General features: G+C 39.1%; 1 protein-coding gene across 1 annotated transcript in view; it reads right to left on the bottom strand.

Moving 5' to 3' along the window:
- LOC140999671 (myosin-10-like) overlaps positions 1-23,469 on the bottom strand; it is a 57,338-nt gene that overhangs the window by 18,725 nt on the left and 15,144 nt on the right. The window contains exons 4-18 of the mRNA XM_073470194.1: positions 15,853-15,880; positions 14,179-14,281; positions 13,784-13,813; positions 13,030-13,044; positions 12,383-12,400; positions 8,607-8,699; positions 7,691-7,754; positions 7,313-7,411; positions 6,942-7,085; positions 6,357-6,452; positions 5,317-5,435; positions 3,379-3,531; positions 2,987-3,160; positions 2,640-2,813; positions 1,259-1,373 (exon numbers count right to left, since the gene is read on the bottom strand). Coding sequence (XP_073326295.1) covers positions 1,259-1,373; positions 2,640-2,813; positions 2,987-3,160; positions 3,379-3,531; positions 5,317-5,435; positions 6,357-6,452; positions 6,942-7,085; positions 7,313-7,411; positions 7,691-7,754; positions 8,607-8,699; positions 12,383-12,400; positions 13,030-13,044; positions 13,784-13,813; positions 14,179-14,281; positions 15,853-15,880 — 1,425 coding nt within the window. The remainder of the gene's footprint in view (positions 1-1,258; positions 1,374-2,639; positions 2,814-2,986; positions 3,161-3,378; positions 3,532-5,316; positions 5,436-6,356; positions 6,453-6,941; positions 7,086-7,312; positions 7,412-7,690; positions 7,755-8,606; positions 8,700-12,382; positions 12,401-13,029; positions 13,045-13,783; positions 13,814-14,178; positions 14,282-15,852; positions 15,881-23,469) is intronic.

Below are 23,469 nucleotides of genomic sequence, written 5' to 3'. Positions count from 1 at the left end.
TTACATTAGGAATTCTTGACAATAAGAAAAATACAGAATATCACCAGATGTAAACATCAAACAGAGCATTTCTTTATAATCTGGTATTAAGGACAGCAGACTAACTTAAAAAAAGCTTAACATAATGACATAATGTAGCTCATAAGTTTTGACTTAACACTCAATTAAATATTCACTATGTTGTTTATTAATGTCCAACCAACTTAAAGTTACAAGTATTGGCTAAGCCACAGGCAGCTGCAGTTTCAACACTTAAACTGAAATGATGTACGGCCTGCCGTCTGGACCGTCTACACTGACGTCTGAGCTCAGAGCCAAACCAAGTACCAACATCTGGTTTCAATTCCCCGCCACTGTGACCCTATCTAGAAAGGAGGAAGGCGGGAAATGAGTGTCATTAAACTGTCTGCAGTCCAGTTGCAAATACTTAATTTGCTTGTGGATGTATCACATCAAAAAACAGAAATAAGCTATGAAGACTCCAGATCCAAAACGCTTGCTTCAGGGCTATTGACCATACAAAGATCACAAGACCCATGACAGCCCACAGAAACACAGAGACAAATTAAACCACACTGGTTTGACTACAGGGAGCTGTAACTATATTCTACTTTAACTTGTATTAGGAGTTAAGCACTACTGCTTATGGCTGAGACAAGGGAGCCATGCAGCCTAGAAGCAAATGGGAGCCACTGTAGCTATGACAGACACAGCACCGGCTGAAGCATGAGACATACAGCCAGATCTGGGCAAAAATATACCAGTACTCTTTGAAGGAGTTAACCTGCTTGGAAAGAGCTTATATTTAGCCAACCAAGCTCGTTGAGCAGCTTGTTTTTTAACAACCCAAAACTGTTAATTTTCAGCTTTTATTATTTTGGCCCAGGTCTGCTACAGCACGACCCAGTCATTCACCTGCCGGCTCATCCAGACTAGTGACATTGTCATAGAATGAAGCCCTTTGAAAGGTCTGAATGTCTACAACACAGAGAGAGAGACAGGGAGGGGAGCGTGATGTTATTTCTTAGGAATCATTAATGTGTAGGCCTGGCTCAATAAGGAAAGCAGCTGTTAGTAGGCTTGACTGAGACACATACTGACATACTGACAGTATTGCATACTGATACTGACACATACTGCTTGTTAATTACATAAGCAAACATTCATAATAAATCTTAAAGGATGTGTTAATAAAACTGATCCCCTCTTGTATCCAATACCATTTTAAGTGTTTAGAGATATTTAAGTAGCATCTTACCATCTTTCCAAAGTTCAGCCACAAATTTGTCAGTTGACTGATGCAGAAGTGTGGCCACGTTGTCGTTCAGGGGGTCCATGTTCTTCATAAGCCACTCGTCTGCCTTATAGTCCACCTGTAACAATAAAGTGGTACAGCTCAGCAATATGGACAGAATTACAGTCTCACTGATACTGGATTTTTGAAGCAGATAGGATGCTGATATTCTGGGTTCTGTACAATTTGGTAATGATATTTCTGCCAGTTTTCATTTGATTTACATTAAGCATGAACAAACATTTTTCATAAAGATGGATGGATTCATCATCTATGCCTTTCTTTAAGGATTTTGGTAAGTGAGGAACTGTGAAATCATTCAGTTAAGGTCAGCTCAACACGTATTTATTGTTATCAGTGTAATAGAAACAAAAACTTGTTTCAGATAATGTAGACAAAGAGAGAGAGCTTATTTAACAGCAGTTACTATGATACTAACGTATGAGACTTAAACACTTATTCAACAAAAGTTATGTCTAAATGTATATTTGTACATCTGACAAATGGTGACCTACTTCAAATACAGACACACCTTATTGATTCAGACAGCAGATTTTTCTCCACAGCCGAAGTTCTTAGACTTCAAATCTCTGAATGTTTGACTGATTGTGGTGTAAAACGGCACAGTTCACATAATGGTAAGCAGATGTGCGACTCAGCAGGTCTCTCTGCAGGACAAATGCTGCGTTCAATTGCATAACACCACTGACGACTGACTCCAAATACACTTTCATACAATGTCATTAAATCAAACCCCATATTTCCCTGAAATCCCGCCACAGGAGAACTTTGCGTCATGGTTTAATTCCGAGCCGCTAACCAGCAGCAACTTTTCTCTTGCTGTTTATTTTTGCAGGAAAAGATTGAGGAGGGAAAATATGAATGAAGACAAAATAAAGAAGCTGGTCCAACCCAGAAGAAAAGTACAATGAGAAGTAAGAGAATCATTCATATATTCTGACGTAAAAACATACCATTCATTCAGGTCTGTGCCAGCCTTCTAGGAACTGAACTTATTCCTTATTTAGAGGGCATGTGTTCATGTGCCACAGAGGTTAAAGTTAAAGCAACTGAGAGCTTTGGCTATCAGTATGATAGTTCCTATGTGTCTATTCTGTTGGGTGTTTTTTTGAAGAGATATAGTCTCTGCCCTAAAAATAAGCTCTATAAAATGAAAGATTTATCCTGTAGTTTCCCAGGAAAGACCTAATTTATTTTTTCTTTTGATATCCAGCCAGGTGTGAACTCCCAGCTTGAAAAGAAACACACCCCAGCAGTGTATTCTCATTTAAGCGGAGAAAGAAACCTGGTGAGTGTGATTTTCAAAGGGATAGAACGAGCGTACCCTGCCGGCGTAGTGCATGATGCAGAAGTCGGCCTTATCTTTGAGCTGGCGGGGCTTCTGGAACTTGGTGTGTGTGCCCTGCTCCTGGATCAGCTTGTCTACAAAGGTCTTGTCCGTGGCCTTGGGGAACCAGCACTCTTCATCGAGCAGTGCCAGAACTCCTGGAGGGTGTGCCTGAAGAAATGTTAACAGAGGACACAAATAAAGACTTAAGAGAGAATAAACAGTAAATGTGGCATTATAATTTAGCTGACAGTTTTTTTGTTAAGCATAGCTGAATGATTCATTAATAAGTGGGAAAATAAGTAGTTATGTTTTTCAGTTTCATTTATCTCATTCACACTGACCGGCCTCTCAATGAGGTCGATGCAGGGCTGCAGGTCGAGGCCGAAGTCAATGAAGCTCCACTCAATGCCCTCCCTCTGGTACTCCTCCTGCTCCAGGATGAACATGGTGTGGTTGAAGAGCTGTTGCAGCTTCTCATTCGTGTAGTTAATACACAGCTGCTCAAATGAGTTCAACTGTGGTAGGGGGCAATACAAAGAAGAACAACAATACTGTTACTGGAAATGTGCATTGGTGAAAAGAACCTTAGATAGCTTATACGTATAAGACATTAACAACAAAGCATTTTTAACCTTAAAAAAAACAACAACAAAAAAACAAGTCCTCTAGCCACAAAAGGACAAACTGCCTCCTTTTAAGGTTTAAAGAAAATGTAAAAGATCTAAATCCAAACCTGGAAAATCTCAAAACCCGCAATGTCCAGGATGCCGATGAAGGAGGCCCCCTGTCGTTTGGTTCTGTCCAGAGCTTTGTTAATGCGATGGACCAGCCAGCGGAACAGACGCTCATACGTAGCCTTAGCCAGGGCCTCGACAGCAAAGTCAGCCTGGAGGGAGAGAGAGACAGGAGAGAGGAGAGGAAGAGTGGGAAAAGTAAAGATGAGAGAATATAAGGAAGATAAGAGAGTGTGTGTATGTGTGTGTGTGTGTGTGTGTGTGTGTGTGTGTGTGTGTGTGTGTGTGTGTGTGTGTGTGTTAACAGGCAGGTGGGGGCTAAAGTCAGTATAATTCAGACATGTTTCCAGATCGTGAAGAAGAAATCTACTCAACACTGGACAAATGGGCTCAAACATCTTGGCAAGACTGTATAAAGTTAATGTTCCACATGCTTTCTGAGTCTGACTTGTTTTACTGCCTAAAACAGCTGAGAAAAAAGCTGTATCCATTATGATCAGAAGTCCTGCAGAGGACTGCATTTTAAATGGCAATGAATGATTGATAAATAGGATGTGTACTGAGGGTAAAACTAAGCCTCCCGTGTGCCCAGAACAATAACAAAGACAATAAGATTAGTTTTTTAAGCTTGGTGATCGTTTGTTTCTCACCAAAATGCACCTTGGGAATCTTCGCTGACTCCTATCCACATGCCTTTATGTACACAAGCTTGTGCCTTAAACGTTCTTATCAAAATAGTAGATATTTCTTTTCATGCGGTTGCTCTCTTCTGTACTGATCATTCAACTGGGAGCGTTTATGCTCATAAAAATGTACTACCTCACACTATATATCGGATTGTAATTTCAGATGACAGATGAAATATGCAAACTTGTGCATGGTACAGCATATAAAGTCACTCATGACTTCACTCCACGGCCATTTGTGGCCTGTATAAACAGAAGAACTGACATTGATTGTGTCACAAGGGGGTCTGTAACAGGAGATTACACTATTCTGTTGTGAAAAGGTGTCTTAAATAAATCAGCCTGGTCTGTCAGAGGTTCCACTGAAATAAAATGTTGAACTTGGCCTTTATTTTTATCTCAAATACGCACCGTTGGATTTTCGTGACTGTATCATGCATGGTTGTGATGCTGTTGTGCTGACAAAAATCTCTCCACTAACAGAAAACGTGGCAAAATACTCAAGATCACTTCTATGTTGCATTCTGTGTGCAGGCAATCACATGAGACAACTAAACACATATAGATCTTTTAGTAACCGATCAAACAATGGATTATTAATACATATACATGAGCACTAAACTTACTTGCTTTGTGTGTTTTCTCCTTGTTTGCAATTTCATTCTATATGTACTGTTTATATTGTATGTCACTGGTGGTTTTACTGGTCCTAACAACTGTCTGTCTTTTTCCAATCTTTAAACTGTATGCCCTGTGTTATGTTGTTTTTTTGCCCTGTTTGGTTCTTTTCTTTTGCTTTTTGGTACTCTATGAAGCCTGTTTAACACCTTGTCCAGGGGACTACAGATGAAAAATAGCATTTTGGCTCATTCTGGCATCTTTGCTCATGTATTACCATGTGTTTTATTAATTTACTGTGTCCCTTCTTAAATAAACTTTACTAAACTGTCTAATCAAAGTGGTGAATTTTTTTTTTGCACTAACTCGAATGGGTTTACGCCTATCTCCTTTCAATGCAGAAAATGAAACAGACTACTGAAACCCTGCATGCCCAAAATAGCTCCTCCAATTACGCAAATCCATAACTCAATAATGAAATTTACTTGCACTGTGGAAGACCTACTTCAGCTGCATTAGTATACATTAGATCATTGCTAGTGTTACAGAGGATCTCAGCTCGCAACTAAAGAGGATATACTGCACATTGTGTAAGTCTTTTTTTAAGTAAAAAAACAAACACAGGTAACTGACCTGCTCTTTAGTCTGAGCTTTCTGGACATAGTCTCTTCCCACTTTGATCCTTGGTGACAGGATGGCTCTGGTAAACTCCATAACATTCAAACCCAGCAGATGGCACAGCTTCTGAGCAGCTGAGAAACAGAGGACAGAGCACACAAGAGGAGACAAACATATTATGTTATTTAAACGAGAATGGAAGGAAGCAGCAGTAGGAGAATTTAAACAGTAAATTTGTCTTGTCAAGATGAGAAATAAAACATTAAGGAGAAATTATCGTTTGTTTTTCAAGACTGATTTAATTATTTATTATTTTATCAGGTATTTTTCACTTTTGGACAATTTAATTAATATTAGTACAAACTGCTCTAAAGCCATAGAAACTGAACTCAAATATCTCAACAACACTGTTTGCCAATTGATATTTGGATTTCTGACAAATCTCCCAAAGATGTTTTCTTATAGAATAAAATAGGGAAAATGTCATATTTTATATGGCTGGAGTTTGTGGAAAAGCAGAAAAAGTTTGATCCGGTCTAAATCAGCCAAGTCTCACTACTAAAAAAAAAAAATACAAAAAACATCTGCTTAAGTTCTGCTCATCGCATTTGGGAATATTTTGGCCAAGCTGCATCACCAGCATTAGACTCAACTTCTCTCCCTGTCTCCCTCGTTTAAGTGCTAAATCTGCAGTGCCACATGTGGAAGAACTGGAAGGCTGCGCCCCATTTCCTTCAGGAGTAAATCCTCATAATGATGATGTGGCTTAATGGCAGGTTGACAAGGCTCAGGCAGAGAAAAGACATAAATCGGCAGTTCCTCTGTTGTGTGGATGAGGTGCGCAGTGTGAGGGAGGCAGGAAAAGAGGAGCAGAGGAGCCGAAGTATATATGTGAAGAGGAAAAGGAGGACGAGGACGTGTTGACCTGTGAGCTGAAAGCTACGAGGTTATGAAGCAGATGTAAAAGGATTGCAGTGTGTGTGTGTGTGTGTGTGTGTGTGTGTGTGTGTGTGTGTGTGTGTGTGTGTGTGTGTGTGTGTGTGTGTGTTACCTACCAGTATTATCAGGCATAGAGGCTTGGTCTGTGTTCCTCTCTTTCTTAAAGATAATGTTACCAAACTGAAGCACGGACGACACGACCTTCAACATGGCTACAGATAAAAGAGACCAGAGAAAAACAATATTACTGTAGTAAGACATCACTTTAGCATTACATGTGTGTAAGCAATAAAGCAGGTTGGTTTTATGTTAATAGAGGCATTAAGAGAAGATTAAATCTTGGTTAAACGTATCACTTTATTAATTTGCAAAATTCATACACAAATTCATCCAATCCAATGTGATTTGCGGTGACTAGTTATCCTCGCCCATCATATCACACATCCTGGACTGTTAGCTGTTGGGTTGTAGCAGCTAGCAGAGCAATGTCGTAGGAAGATGTGCGTGTTTAGATATGTTGGTAATAACTTTGTTAACATTTCCTCAAGAAATGTCCCTCATGTGCATACTAGCCAACAGTCCTCCACAGCTTCCTATGTTGTATATTTGCTAAGTCAAGCACACTTTTGAGTAATACAACCAATTTTGCACAATTTGATTAAATCCCTGCTTAAGAAACGCTGGTGTTATGGAAAACGTACCCAGAATCTCCTCGTGGGCGAAGCTCATGATGTGCATGGCCTCCATGGTCTCCTGGAAATTGTCTTTGTCCTGTTGGCCAGGGATCGGGATGTTACCGTTGGAAAGGAAGCGGTAGTTGTTGAATCCTTCCAAAAGCAGGTCCGCTGTGGAAAGAAACATAGAAAAACATTTAGAAACATGGTTAAGATATGACTGTTTTGTTTTTTTCTCAAAAAGGTAAGAACATGTGTTTAACAGAAGACACACACCGATTGTTTGTTTTTATCTATAAAACGCAATTCTTGGTATGAATATAAAACCTAAGCTGCGCAAATCAGAGGACAAGAAGATGATAACAAGTACCTATGGTCTAACAGCTCAGCCTACTTACATTTGAGGTGCTCTCCAGCTCCAGCCAGCAGCTGGTAGAAAACGTGAAAGGTGCGCTCATCTTTGGCTTGACGAATAGCTCTGGATTTCTCCAGCAAGTCTGACACAGAATGGTCAAAGAATAAATCTACTTGGTGGGTCAGCCAAAGGTTGAATCAAAACTTAAAACAGTTGTATACAGAAAACACTTCCTAGTGTAAGGGGCAATAATCTGTTTCAAGTTGGCAACAAAATTCTAAAGTATACTTTGGTGAAAAGGTCCCATTGGATTCATTTTTGTGAACACTCCTGGCTAACCTCTTTGTAAAGATCTCAGCTACATTGACTGATAACAAGCAGAATGCTAGTCAGTTCTAGTCAACCGTTCAAAACAGGATACAGGTTTCAATATTGGCTCCAACAATATATCCGGTGACATCGAAGTTGATCCGGATGAATTTCCCCTGCAGAGATGAACAGAAGATAAATGCTCAGACGGGAAGTGCACAAGACAAGACATACAGAAATCAATCACAAACATAATGACTCTGCTGGAACACACACAGAGGCCTCACAGCAAGGAGCATCTGACAAGTTGAATGTTTATAGAACAGTGTAGTACAGTAAGTAGTATGCATGAATCCTCTATAAACATTAACACCGATAAAGATCATCTACAGGGCTCATAATTAGGCCTTTCAAATAAATATTTATAAGATTTGTTAAATGTTCATTACGTGAAAACATAACTTTAGCTTTAATACACTGGGCTCACATCAGCACCAATACATTTTAATTAAGTAAGTACTTTTAAGATACAGGTCCTGAGCTATACAGTGACATGATAGAGTTCTCAGTGATGACAAATGGAGACTGTCTCCACTGTCACAGACAGTCAGGGTTCATTTTATGAAGCAACACATTAATTCCCATTCATTTGACTGATTAATTTACCACAGTAAGACTTAAACCAAGACTTTGCTCATGTCCCTCTTATATATATGAGTATCGACAAGCCTGCTAAGTGGAGCTGCCTCCGGTCTGAAAGGTTAAAGTACATCAAAGGCTTCATTAATGACCAGTAGGCACCTTTTACTTCCAGGAAAAGTAGGATAATGAAATCACTTCCAATCAGTTTTACCCTTCTTATTCTCAAAAGATAAGAACTTTCTAGAAGACACAAAAAAAGTCACGCAAATCTGACTCGTATGTCGAAGTAAGATTAAGCAAGGCGGTGCTGTGACGGGAGGAGACTGTGAACTAGACTTCATTAAGAATGCAGCCCCCCTTCATTAATATTATTTCTCTGTACTTACAAAACGTGACGAGTTGTCATTTTTCACCGTCTTAGCGTTCCCAAAAGACTCAAGGATGGGATTTGCTTGTAAAAGCTGACGTTCCAGTTCCCCCTGAAAAAACAAGAAGGCATTAAAGCAGTTCTTTGTCACATGAAAGACCAACAAACAAACATGAGATAGTTGTGAAACTCCGATTTTCTCTGACAACTGAAAAGAATAAAGCAAAAGAAAAACCATAAACATGCAGACAGACGGCAGACATCTGAAGACCTCTCGTGTTTTTTATATAGAAAGACCTCACATACATTAAAGCCAGAGAGAAGATGATGACAGCAAGTGTGAAAGTCATACTTTTATTTTATTTTGAGAATAAAATTAAAACATGATTTCAGTGCCCAGGCACAACAATATATGTGAATATTTATACTGATGGGAATTGAGTAAATTAAGCCCTTAATCATCATGATATTACTGATGTGTATGGTTATAAATATTGTAACAACTTTGTGGGGTTTTTGTATGATGGTGGACAACTTGTTCAAGGTTCAGTGGCTCTTATTTTCCTGGTGTTGTTCTGTAGTTCTCCACAAATTCAAATAAGCTAAATTATTTTCCTGATAGTTCTAAGTTTTCCAAAACTGAAGCTGAATTTAAAGTTTCTAAGGAGGCAATGTGGCACATCACAAAGAGCTTCTAAGTCATTCTCATCTCAGGCAGAGACAATGTGACCACACCATTTGAAAATCAGTGTAACCATGTAACATCTTTACATGTATCTGTTAAAAGTTTTAAATCAGGAAAAAATATATATCCTACCCCAGATGGTGAAGTATGGTCTAAAGGTCATCATATCACTTCTTAATCATCAAAGTATTCAAAATGTTTAAGAGGAAATTCTTGTTGTAGATCAGAGAATTAATTGAATTGCTTTGATTGGTGCCTGAACAATTAGCTGTTTGACAAAAAAAATCACATTTAATAATCTCAGTCATTTATCAAGCAGAAATACCACTCTCTCTTTCCTGTTTAAAAAATCACATGTTTGGCATCTTTTCTTTGTTTTATGACATTGAAAATTAAATATTTCTGGGTTTTGAACAAAGCCACCTTTTTGATGACTAAGCATGGGCTTTATGTTTTATAGATTTATCATGTGATCACAATTTAGAAATCAAAATGCTGAAAGCATTAGCTCTTTCTTGGCAGTGGACTTAAGGCTTTTGAACTTTTTGTATTTTCGCAAGCACATAAAAAAAAAAAACTAATTTTGTAAACATGCAGATCATAAAACCTTCCACAACCCGGTTAAATCCATTTGCAGAAGTTTTATCTTTTGAAGTTGCAAGACCCTGAGGCTGACTAAGGACTAATGATGAGTCACGCTGCTTGATATTGATTGAGAGAACATTTCTGGATGGAGAAAAAAAAGGCTTTTTATGTGATAAAGGACAGACATCATGTCAGGAAGAATGTGTCCACTACACACAACAGAAACACTTTTTTTTGTCAACCACTTCAAGAGGCTGAATAAATAAATGAGCGATGTTTGGACAGGTGGCCCGCTTGGTTTCCATCAAAGCCACATTGTGGGCTTTGTCATGACCAGAGAATCCGAAATGGGGGAGAGAAAAACAATTTCTTCTGTGAGGTTACTTCTCTTCTTGTGGCTGAGTGGAATATTTTCCCATTACGTCAAAAATAGCTGAAGGTTTGAGGAGGACATTTTCCACAAAAAGGAACCCTGTGAGATGAGGAATCAGCATTACTCTCAGGATGTGAGAAATGTAATGTGATCTTTGGACGGAGAGCATGATGGGCTGCTTTTAATTGAGTTTCTGAGCAGCTGGAATGAAGCAGGGCTGAACTGGATAAGCCTGGTCCCGTTCCAGCTATCAAGGCAGTGGCAAAGCCCGCAGAGAGCAGAGGATTGAAGCCTTTGTTTCTGTATAAACACAGGCCTCGGGTGCAACTTGGTAGTTAAAATTGCTCATTGGCAACCTCAACCCATATGTGTGGTCTGCTGTGCGTATAAAAAACAAAGAGCAGATTACAAACACCAGCGGGGGGCCAATTTAGTAGCATTAGAAGTTGACCCACATTCCTGTTGCAAAGTGAGCATGTCAGACATCTGACAGCCAACAGAGCCGGCTCCTCCACTTGAGCCGGCCATTCATTGTGTAGCTGTGATAAAAATTAAACTGAGATGTCTCAAAGCTACTGAGAGGCACATTATCAGTCACTACAGATACATCCACCCAGTCATTTTGAAAACTCATCTCCTTCAAACTAATTATCTTTTAAACTTTTCTGCCTTTTAAAGGTCAAAGCTACAAGTTTGTCACTTATCAAAGTGCAGGCTGTTTGGCAGGCCATGCAGCAGTACTTTAGGACAGATTGAGTGGAGTCAAAGAGGATAAGTCAGGACTGTTCCACTAAATCTTATGAGGCCAGTGGTCATGGCTGTGTATTCACTGCTCAACATCTGCGGCCAGACAAATACATAAAAGTTGCTCTGTTCACAAGCAAGGAAAAGGAGAACACTCTTGGAAAATGGCTCACGGTATTTAAATCTGGACAAGAACAAGCCAATGTGAGGAACTCATATGGACCAACAAAGCTTTTAGGCTGAATTTAATGTTAAACAAATAGTTAATATCTCTAATGTCATATCTTGATGAATGTGATGTATATTGATGATTTGTTTTTGAGGACAACAACAACAAACAGCTACATTATTTGATCTGGTTCTGAAGTCTGTGATAGTGCTTGGTTCAGACTTGCTACAGTCAGCAGATAATTGAGTCAGTTTGATGGATACATACATTGCTCACAACTGAGAAGCTGGGACATTGATCCCTTTTGCGGCCGACAGGAATCAAACTGGAAACTAGGGCTGGGCATTATATACAATATATATCATTATGATAATAAGAGACAGTATATTGTCTATCCTGATATGGTATAAGTGTTGTCTTTTTCTGGTTTTAAAGGATGCATTACAGTAAAGTGATGACATTTTCTGAACTTGCAAGACTGTTCTACTTGTTCTAGTCCTTGCCTTTACCCACTTAGTTATTATATCCCCATTACTGATGATTATTCAATTAAATTTATCTCAGTATGTTAATATTTTGTGAGAGTACCGATGCTCATCAAAATAATATTGTCGCAATATCAATATTGAGGTATTTAGTAAGAAATATCATGATATTTGATTTTGTAACCCATTTCTAGCATTTATGAAGTGCTTTTAGAGAGAATTCAAAATACCGTGGTGTATATTGTGTATCATGATATGGCCTAAAAATTATCCGATATTATTTTAATCGCCCAGCCCTACTAGAAACCTTTGTTGAAACACGTCAACAGGTTGTTTTTCTTGTTTCTTTTAGGTGAGACAGAGTGAAATAAATTAGACAGTAGATGCAATGTTAATAACCTGCTTCATTATACAGGCAAATAAATAAGATGGGATCATCAACTTCATGGTTGCCCATTAGTTTATTAAACGAAGATTAGAGCAATGATTGATTTCTATGAGAGGAGATGTCCTCGCATTGTAAGTAATGTAAATGTCTGAAAGAAGAAGATTCAAATTACTCAGTGAGGACAGGACGTACAGATCATGCAAAGCAAAACTACAGCAGGCGGATTAACGTGGATGGAAAGCATCTACTGCCCCCCATCAGGAAATGTCAAAGAGGTATAGTAGTAGGTGGCAACAGAGTGGGTAAAGCACCCCGTTTATATATTAAAAGTGAGGTGAGATAGGTGAAAAACTACATACTACTCACATAAAACAGGGCTCCACTCTGTAGGATATGGGGAGATTCAATTGTTATTATGGAAAATAATAAATTGCATTAATGTCATGGATACAAATGAACCTGTCGTTCACACTAAACATTTTTTAAATTAGGCATTAGCGACAGAACCTACAGCAGTCTGTGGATGGAATTAGACACAGGTGTTATTATAATACCTTTGTAAGCCTAATCCTATCTGTTCTAGATTAAAAGACAGTTTATTGTTTGTACCATGCATCTCAGGTATACTGTAATTCAGTCACGGGTAAGGTGGCTACAAGAACTATGTGACCAAGACTGAAACTTATTCTTATGGATGTCCTCAACGGACACTTTTAAGCAAGACAGGTGTGGTCACCATCTTAACTTCCAACAATCTAAAACACAGATAAGATACAGGCCTAACTATAAAACAAAGCAATAGGCATTTTTAATTATTATTGCAGCCAAGTGGCTACATTTCATACAGCACAAGAGACAGCAAAGGCTCCATAGATGGCTACCACAACAAATAAAAACAACATGCATGTGACTGAGTGTGAATCACAACAGCAAATAAATTTATAGTACTGCACATATGAACAAAGTCATTCATAGAAAACACAATAATCATGCAGGTTTTATAATTTACTTACAACTGCATGTTGTGCCTGACAGAGAGAGAAAATGTCAAAGCTAAATATGCTGTTTTATTGGTATTTTGACATAATAAAGTACATTAAAGGAGACCTATTATGCTTTTTTTTTTTCCTTTCCTTTAGTGTGTTATATAGGTTCTTGTGCATGTAAAAGACCTTGAAAGTTAAAAAGGTCAAAGTCTGCACCAACAGAGGCTCCTCTCTCCCACAGAAAACACTGCTCCTGAAACGCCTCGTCAGTAGTCCCACCTTTAATTCTGTGACATCACACTATGTCACCATGTCAAACATTTGCATAATTTATGCTCAGCAGCTAGATGAGCATGTAAGAATTACTTTAGCACAGATGCTCTGGTGTTGTTAGCAGTGCTGGCTCAGGTGCGTGTGAGCTGACCAATCAGAACAGACAAGGTATACGGGGGGTGGGGGGGCCTTAAAGAGACTGTTTCAGACAGAGTGGGAATACAGTGCTGCTGCACTGGACATTAAGAGAAAACTGAGTAAACCTATTCTAGTAGTGACCCAAAATGAAATTATGAACCTGAAAATGAGTATAATATGTCTCCTTTAAGTGTCAACTGTTAGTTCTGATGTCTTTGAACTTACTTACACCATTTGATGAGCCCTTAATGAGCTCAAGTCAAACAGATATTCTATGAGCCCATTTAAGAGAATTTAAAGTTTGTTTGAAAGGAAAGTGTGAGTGTAGCATGTACATCAACATGGTGTAGAAGAAAGTGTAAAGACTTGCCTGTAGTTTCACTGGTTTTGGTGATTCTGGCTGTTTGTTACACATAAACAAATGCAAATTGTTAGATTGTGTACGCACAATACTGCAGGTACTGATATGTATACTTACACCTATACTATTGTAATGATCAGCACATCTTGGTAATGTGTGACTTTATTATAATCTCAACGACGCCCACAACAATTACCTCAAGCAAACTGCTCATAAGTTATTTCTAATTAAAGTGTTAAATAAAGGTAAAAGAATAACCTGGTCTTAAGCACACAAAGATATTTTTCATGCAAATCCAACATAAAAAAAAAGTTAAAAGTTAGTATTTCAACAGATTTCTACGGGCTCATTCAGTTCAGGCTTTGCTGACCTAAATTAGAGAAATGAGAAAGGAGAATACTCACAGGAATGTTGTGGTCTTTTCTTCCTTTGTGGGAGGAGGCAACATGTGCCAGGTACTGAATGACCTTTTTTGTGTTTTCCGTCTTGCCAGCTCCTGACTCACCTCTGTGAGACAAAAAAAAGACAATGCGCACAAAAACAGACATCCTCAGAATAGTGTGGGAAACACTAAACTAAACTTAACCCTTCACATGTCCACCATAGTCACTCTGTGACCTCAAAAACTGGATCAATACAGCTTAAAATGTACAGATTTGCAGATGCTTGTGGTTAAGGACAGATCATAATCCCTGACATTTTCTTCTAGAAACAAATGTAATTTAAGACTCAAAGTGAAAAACATATTGGTGTGTATCTAATCATGTGTGTCTTTCTCTGCAGTATTTTTTGAGAGTCAGTCCAGTTTCGGCCTGTGGTTGCTGGCGTGTGGATGTGTAGCCTGCTTTTCACTGCCCTGTCATACAGTGACCATGGCATGAGAAATCTTCTCAAGTCCTCCAAGCCATGCAAAAACTTTGGGGGGAGCAGTTTACATTTAGAGCACACTTGAGGTTTTACAGTAAGTGCACATTTTCATACACCAAGTATGCACAAAATATTGTTTTGCTCTCAGACTGAGTGTGATGTGGCTGAGAGTAAAGATGGGGAGAGCGGTGTGTGAGCGCTCGTTGGCTACTGTGAACAGAGGGTAATCATGGAGGGATTATGTCAATGTCTCTGTTGTCGGCCTTGGACTGCAGGGTGTTACATTCCTTAGCTCCCCCATTTCAGCCATATAAACAGGGAGTGCTGACTTAATCATCTCTTGTGAGGCTTCTACATTTTATGTCCATATTTAGTGTTTTAATTTGTCTTACTAGTCTGTAAGAGGCTCTTGATAATCCGCAAAATCTATATTTCAATGTTTGCATGTATGTGTGTGTGATAGGGCTGCTAATTTGATTTATGTGCTAGTTCTCATTTTTTTCAAACTTGACTTTTTTTCTTTTTTTTTTTTTAAAGTGGCAGATGAGATATGTTTCAGGCTTTGTTTGTGGTATTGTTGTATTTGTAGTTAATTATTTATTTTGCGTGCAATATAAGTATTTTTGACCCTCTGCATGTATATGGAAGAGTAAAAATAGCATGAACACTTCAAAATCCAGCCGGCATCAGGCTGGATTGGGCTGCTGCATAACTCATGTCTGACACCCTCTCTGGCATTTTCTTTGACGACATTCCTGTCATCTGCAGACACTTGTCCCTGAGAAGACGCCTGAGGGCTGTGCAGCAGAAATGTCAAGCATTTCTCAGACCCACATTTCTTACTTTTCTCACAAGCAGTGACAGCCTGGTCAATGTCACTGAGACATGATGTAAAATAGCCGTCAAGGCCCCAGAGGCAGCTGGTTCACTTGCACTTCTCATGAACGTGTGTAATTACCAGTAAGTGCATTATTGTCACTTTCAATTTCAATTAATTCAGACACAAAGAAAAAAATGCCACTGGGAAATATAGAGCAGCAAGTGATGTTTTTTCTGAGAATACCAAGCAGAGAGGAGACATGCAATATCTCAGCAATATAAGGCACAAAAGCTGCAATAACAACAGTTTCAATAAAGGTCAAAAGTGTTTATATAAGATTGAAAAAATAAAGTAAAATGGATGCAGTGGTGGACTGAGCCCGTGTACTCACGTGCAAAGAATGGACTGGTCCTCTCGATCTGTGGGAGAGGGGGAAAAGAATAAAAGTCAACCTCAGCAGTCTGTCTATGATTCAGTCTCTACTGTGCATTCACGTGGTTTGACTGACAACCTCATCACCACAACGTTGTGTCAGAAGTAACGTCTTATCAGCAGATTGTGGATTTGAGGGTCAAAGTCAAGCTCGGTGTGTGCATGTGAGCGTGCCATTAAATGTTTTAGATACTATGTTTCTCACAGCCTGAGACCATTTTCTTTTATCAGATTAACAAAATTACTCTTGTCGGGGAATATTCTTCTCAGGCTCAGGCTTCACAGCATTTCACCACAGGTATCTCCTGGAATGAAATGTCAGAAATGCAGAGATGTGGCACTGTGAAGTCGTACCACTGCACAGGAGAGATAAGGCACTAGTAATGTCAGCTTTATATTGGCAAATACAGGGTGCTGACTCTGGGTATAATTTTGAGACTTGGACTAGAGCCAGTAATCCCTGATTTTACAATGAAGCATATGATAGAAATCACATACGATCCATTTCATGGAGCATACAGCTTACTAATTAACTGAATTAAGTAAAATGCAAACACAATTCTCCAGCAACAGCAAACATAAATGTAATTCATTCTGTACAATGAAATGAATGGCAACTAAATTACTGTAAAATTGTTTCAATATTATTTTCCACTGTGTAGGATTTAGCAGCATCTAGCAGTGTGGTTGCAGATCGCAACCAACTGAATACCCCTCATCTCAAATTTCCTTATAGCAACATGGTGGACTCCGTGGAAGAGGACCTGCTCCTCTAAGGTAACAAAAACACAACTATTCTTAGTTTTAGGTGATGATACACTGAAATGAAATGAAAACATAATCATGAATATTTTATTCCATTTTTGCCAAAGCATCCCCATAAATCCTACACATTGAAACTTCAATTTAACCTTTATTTTATTAATTTAAGCTTCATTTTTCAAAATAACCACTAGTTACAGACCAACAACACAATTACTATGGCCTGACAGATACTGGATTTTTAAGGCTGATAGTGGTATCAATACCTGGAGATTGTAAACAACCAATTACGATATATCACCCAATAGTAAATATTTTATACATGAATAGATAAAATTAAAAATAATCTTAATACAGATACAGATTTTTTTTAAATGGAAATATGATGAAGACAGTAATAAGCAGGAGATTTTACAAGTGAAAAATCAACTTGTCAGTGCTCTATTGTAGACAAACTGTGTAATTGTGATGCTGTTTCCAAATGACCTCAAACCTATACATTTCTTGTAATCTATATGATGATACCAATATATCAGAAATAAGCCAATATGTACCAGATTTGAATGAAGCCTAAACAGTACATCTGTCATCTGTTTGGGACATACTGGATAAGCGATAGTATTGATCCCGCATAGGAGAAATTCAGGTGCTACAGGAGCACAAGGACAGAAATACGTACAAATAAATAAATAAATAAATAAATAAAAATAAATAATTATTAATATAAAATAAGAATAGATTAAATAGAAACTTGCAAGAGATAGTAAACTTAAATCCCAGGTAATAGCAGTACACATACACCACAACACATGAACTAATAGTGCAAGAATGCAGACTAATATGGATGATCTCTCCAAATGTCAGCTAGATCAATAAAACAAAATGTGGTCAAGTTGGACTGAACAGCGTATCAGCCACTTACAGCGTGATGGCACCAATAGTGATCCAATTCTTTTGTTGTCTAAAAATGTTAATGTGTGCTGTGCTGAGGGCAATTAGCACTGTGGTCATGTGGCAATAAAATATGACATCTACTGCATCTCCATTAAGCTCCGAGGTATTCCAGTGTGGAGTGTCTTGAGAGCATGGAGTGAGATGGATCAGAGTCATCTAGAGGACCTATAGGGGAAAATAATGGTGATGATGTCATGGGAAAACAGTACTTTATCTTCCTCCAGTGCCCCCCACAGGGATAGGGCCTCCTGTCCAGTCACATGGCTGAGTGAGCAGCAAGAAGTCCAATGATTAGATAAAAGTCATCAGACTCTCTTCACTCAGCACCGACTTAATGTTCATTCAGAGCTAAAACTTTGGCCCTGGCATGGCATCATGTCTCTGTCAATGACAGCTGCAAATGTGTTAGATTTATTTGGGAGAACACTGTGTCAAGATTAAATTAATATAAAATCAGGATTATTTACCAAGATTATTTATTCATCTTTCAAAACACAATCATAGTACTACCACCACTACATGAAACCAAATAATCTGGATTTATACCCAAATACAAATATGCAGCTTTAATATACTTACAGGTTGGCTAAACAGTTTAAGATTAGTTGTGCATCCACCTCATTTCATTATAGCCATTTCCTGTATCTCTCTTTGATGAGTAAGTGCTAGTTCATCAAGTGGCCTGTTTTCAGAGGTCATTAATATTGTTACTGTATTGCACAGTCTACATGTTCGTAATTGAAGGAGTTACTGGTGATTGGTGATTGGCAAGCTAATTCATTAGTAGATTGACTTGGTAAGCCATCAATAAACCAAGGAAAGACACATCTTTCAGACTTTAAAAAGGCTGAGCAGGCCAATTCTAGCCTGAACATTCACATTTTACCAGAGATGTCCTTTTAGTTTCTAAAATGAATTCAGTAGCTCACAAACAGCCTTAAAAAACAACCTTGCCCTCAAGTTTGCCCTGAGCAAATGGTTGCAAGGCAACAAGAGCGTGCAACTGAATTACTTTGGAAGTGTTGCAACAAGCGGAAAATGCAACACTGATAAATATAGTCTCTTTGTTCCTGAATCAGTGGATTCAACCCACTCAATGTCAGAGTGATGGGCCATCAAAACCTGCTGAAATGATCTAATAGAGCAGCATTAAAATGAGATGGAAAACTGCTGGATTAGAAAAGACGAAGTTCAGCATGGATGGGTTGCTCTGCCATTCCAGTAACAAGCTAACAAGATGATTAAAATCACAGTGGTAGAGGTGGTTGGAAGAGCGAGCTGATCATTTAACCATGTGGAGCAGCAGAGCAGACTTGCAGAATGCTAATGGTCCACTCCTTCACTGTACTAATTCAGTTTAGTATGGTTCATCTGAGGGCTCCCTGATCTAGGAAGCAAGAAGAGCATTAAGTATTCTAACTTCCAGATCATTTTAAGACATGTAGGAACACCCAAATGTTTAAAACATGTGGGTCAGGACCCACCAGAGGTTTCCAAGATTAATCACAAAATTAAATGAAATTTTCTCTAATTTAACTTTTTTGGGTTTTTTTGGAATACTGAAGACTTTCACATAATTTACAAGGGCTGTCAAACGTATTATTCTGAGTAAATACTGATTGTACAATGTAATGGCTGTAGAAAAATGACACCATTCGCTTATAGTTGGGTTCCCTATAATCCTCACCTTCACTGTGCAATTCTGTCACTGGGCTGGATGTTACCTGGAAAAACAAAAGCCGAATTACGGCACACAGGAAGTGCATCGAGGCATTGTTCTCCCTGGTCGCTATCCCCAGGTAACGGTGGAACAACTAAATCAATCTAAAATGAACGTGTTATTCTGACAGAATCCAAGAAAGTAAAAACCAGGCTCTGGTTGAACTGCTCACAACTCATGTTGGCACTCAAGGCCATAACATGTGATGAGGGGTCACAAGTGAACGCTGCTCAATTTTGAGAGGTCACGAGCCAAAAATGTTAGGAGCACAGCTTTAAGCCAGGCTGTGAATATTTCAAATCATTTTGTACATGTTGAGTCCCTGGGTGGACCGTTCTGCCAGAGGTGAAGGTTTCCTGGACTGAAGTGCTGACAGTGGGGTAAAATGATGGAATGTTATCTGACTGAGGACACAGCTGGATGGCTCATCAGGGACAACCTGGGTTTCCTGGCTTCCACCAGGAACTTCCTGCAGTTAAGCACTATAAGAAGGGGCCTCACACATATGCATGCAAGCACTCACACACACGACAGCTAACCCAGTCCTTAAGGATTTCTGAAGGTCTGACGTCAACTGCTGCACCATGCATGACAGCACACACTCAAACACAATCCCCCGTCAGCCCCCCACCTCTTTCTCATCTCTCTTTACACTCACACCCCTATCTGAATCAGACACAAACGCCACTCAGAAAGCTGATGTCTCCTTTATCAGACTGGCTGCAGACACAGTGGAAAGATAAGATCCAGTCATTGTGAGACTGCTCACTTCCATTTACCAATTTGCCAGCACTGCTGCAACCTTAACAACCTCTCCAGACTGTAAAACACTGATTACTGGCAGAGGGCTGTGTGTCTGCAGAACTACCCAAACAGGGGCTGTTATTTTCGTAACATTGCTTGATGGTCATAAGGACTGTTTTGTGGGTTTCGCATGATTGGTAATGCTCTTGCCAGCTTCACATGACTCCAGTAGGCAGCGGTGATGATTCCCCCAGGATGTAGTATAAAACTAGTCAAAGCAAAGGCTGAGGAGTCTGAATATCGTTTAAACATTTCAGATCCACACATTTTTGAGGGTACAAACATTGTATATAGCAAGACTGTAGAAAAGTTGAAACAAAGCAAATGATTGTCACCATGTTTCAGACATACAGGTTTAATAGAGTTCATGGACATGCCAGAGGTTACACAGGTATCAATAAAAGTAGTCCACACAAAGAAAAGGTCTGCATCAATGGTCTTACAAATTGGTGAGAGGGAAATATTTGAGGATGTCTTGAGGCATTGACATAAACACAGCAGCTCTGCATGTGGTGTTTCTCCCAGTAAGGAGAGAAGAGAAGGGGAGGGGGGACTGATCTCAGCTCACGACAGTGAGCTCATTGTGAGGCTGTGGCACGCTGGGCCCGGGCCAGTGTCTGCCACTGATGGCTAATGCCTGTATTTAGGAGTGGCAATGAAGTGCAAACACTCACCTCTGAAACCAGAGCTGCAAGCTAATCGAGCTGTTACTAAAATTGTCACAGCGGGACAAAACCTCCAGAAAACAACAGTGATGTCTATAGTAAAACACCTCAGCTGAATGTTCAGGGTAATGAAGACAAATCCATGAGCACCATGGTGCTGTCTCGTTAACAGGAGGAAATAGAGCTCTGTCTTTATGCTGTCTGTGAAGCAAAGGGGAGCTATAACATAACTGGTGATGTTTGCTTTGGTGCACACAGTACATTAAGCCATTACTTAAGTCATCAACTAGCAGTGATAAAAGTAATTTCAGTAAATGAGCGTCCACTCAACTATGTAGTTTCCTCTTCAGTATCATACAGCTCTGTCCACTGATTACTTAGTTCTTTCACATAAAGCAACTATCTATAACAAACCTTGTTAGAGCACATCCATTGCACAGCTGAATTACACAATTATTCCTAATGGAAACCTTAATTATTATTTATTACAAAACAATTTGCAGCCATAGCAGATGCTCCCTTAAAAGCTTTGCACACCCATACAGCTGTTTTCAGTTACTCTGGTTGATTAGACCCAGTCTGGGGCATATTTGATGTGAAACAGTGTGGACAATTTTGGTACAGTTTCTGGGTTGAACAACATATTCTCTTGAAACTGTATGAAATAGTATGCAGAGGGGTCTGAGGTACATTTTCTAGTTTGGTGGGTGTGTCAGAGGTGTGTCAGAAGTGTTACCCAATCAGTAATCCTGCATAGCCACACACATCTCCTTAGTGCTGGAGCAACGTGTATTAAACCTGCACTATTAAAGAGGATGTGCGCTTGTTGGTTGGGTGGAGCTATGCTGAGAATTGTGTGATATCACAAAGATGTATGGGCTAACACGAATTGTAAAAAGTGAAAGTTGCCCCACTCTGACAGGGGTAAGGATGATGTCAATCGAGCACAGTTTGTATACGCCCACAAAGTCCTGAGAAGAGGTCTAATCAGGCAACACAACTGAAATCACCTGTGTCAGTGGACTATTGGTGTGTTTGTGTTGGGTCTTTAAAATAAATTCAGAGTCAGTGGCTGTTTCATTCAAAAAAATGTTTGAAGAAGCACTATCCTACAATGATCACTGTCCACAGATATCACAACTATTGTCAAGATTTTTCAACACCATATAATCTTACATAATCATTTGGAAATGAATGCAACCCTGCAAATCTAGGCATACATTCAGACATGATGTAACACTGGCTTTAGGGCTGTGATGACCGACACCAGACAAAGAAACTGCATAATGACCATGCATGGACTACCACATATATTTAATTTTCCAACTAAAATAAAGCGGTGGGTTAAGCATCCCACAAGGCAATCATGGGATTTGTTTCTCAGCACACTTGGATGGTGCAGGGGTGTTGGCATGAAACTCAATTTTAACAACAGAATCCTAAACAGTGCTGATTTTGAAGAATTCTGGGTGTCTTGAGTGTCCTTTCTGGCACGGAAAACTAGAGGTTGTGATTGCTTATTAGTGTAACACCTCAGCGCAGTTATACTGCACCAAAGGGTCTTTACAGCCTATTAAAAGAAGGCTGAAGTCATGTTTGCAGTGGCATGAACCAATACTTGTCTATATTTTGACTGCACTTTCCAAATATAAGAAAACCATTTATTTACTGGGATTGGACTATCCCTTGAAACAAAGGTATGCGTCAGGAAGTTTTCAAAAGTCAAAGTAGTCAATCATTTCACACCACCCATTTTAGGGCTATAGTTGCAAAGGCCTCTGGTGTGGGTTTAGCTGGAGCTGACGTTTCAGCCAGGGATTTACAGATGGAAACAAATGCAAAGGAGATCCAGAGTATTTGGTTTCCTATGTGGAACAATTCTGAGAATGAAAGTCTGTAATGAAATCTGATCGGGAGATTAACTGTGTTTGAGAAACACTGAAAAAAGAATTTTGATTATTATTCAAGGTATTCATGCAAACTGAGGATAAGAAACTGGTCTAGTAAATTGTTCATAAAAATCTGAGATTAATATCTACATCAGGTGCAAAATAAATCAGTGGTGACAGGTAGTGTGGCAGCCAAATAGAGGTGACTGGAGGGAAAGGATGGAAAATCATTGAGTGCAAATGGGAAAATGAGACTTGCTGAAGGTGATATATTTAAGGAACAAGAAAGACAAAGCAGAAATAAAATCTACTTTGGCTCATAAAATTGTATAATGAAATACTAGCCCATAACGCCGAACCCCTTCCAGTAGCTGAAACAGCCCTCAGGTGAAGTTTGGACAGACAGATATATCTGAGACTAATATAAAGTCTGCCAGAAATCATTTCGCATCTGGTGATAATAACCATAAAGGTATATGTTCTGCAGATCCACATCTGAGCATTGTTATGATGGATGGAGGCAAAATATGCTCCACCAATCAGCTACATCAAGCTACAATCTAAAAACAGATGTTTCATCTTTGGTCACTATAAGGCTGGGCAATATACTGATATTAAATCATTATTCTGATGTGTGACTTTATATCTCTTAAACTGCCCATATTGGACTTGTGCGGATATCCGATACTCCAATTGATGTCCGACACGCTAAGTGATGTAATTTTCCGGACTTACCAGACTGTTACCCACTTAGTCGTTACATCCATATTCCTGATGATTAT

Source organism: Pagrus major, chromosome 1 (genome assembly GCF_040436345.1).
Source record: "Pagrus major chromosome 1, Pma_NU_1.0".
Taxonomy (NCBI): Eukaryota; Metazoa; Chordata; class Actinopteri; order Spariformes; family Sparidae; genus Pagrus; species Pagrus major.
Note: the sequence above shows the minus strand (reverse complement) of the source record. Positions and strands in the feature narration are given on the sequence as shown.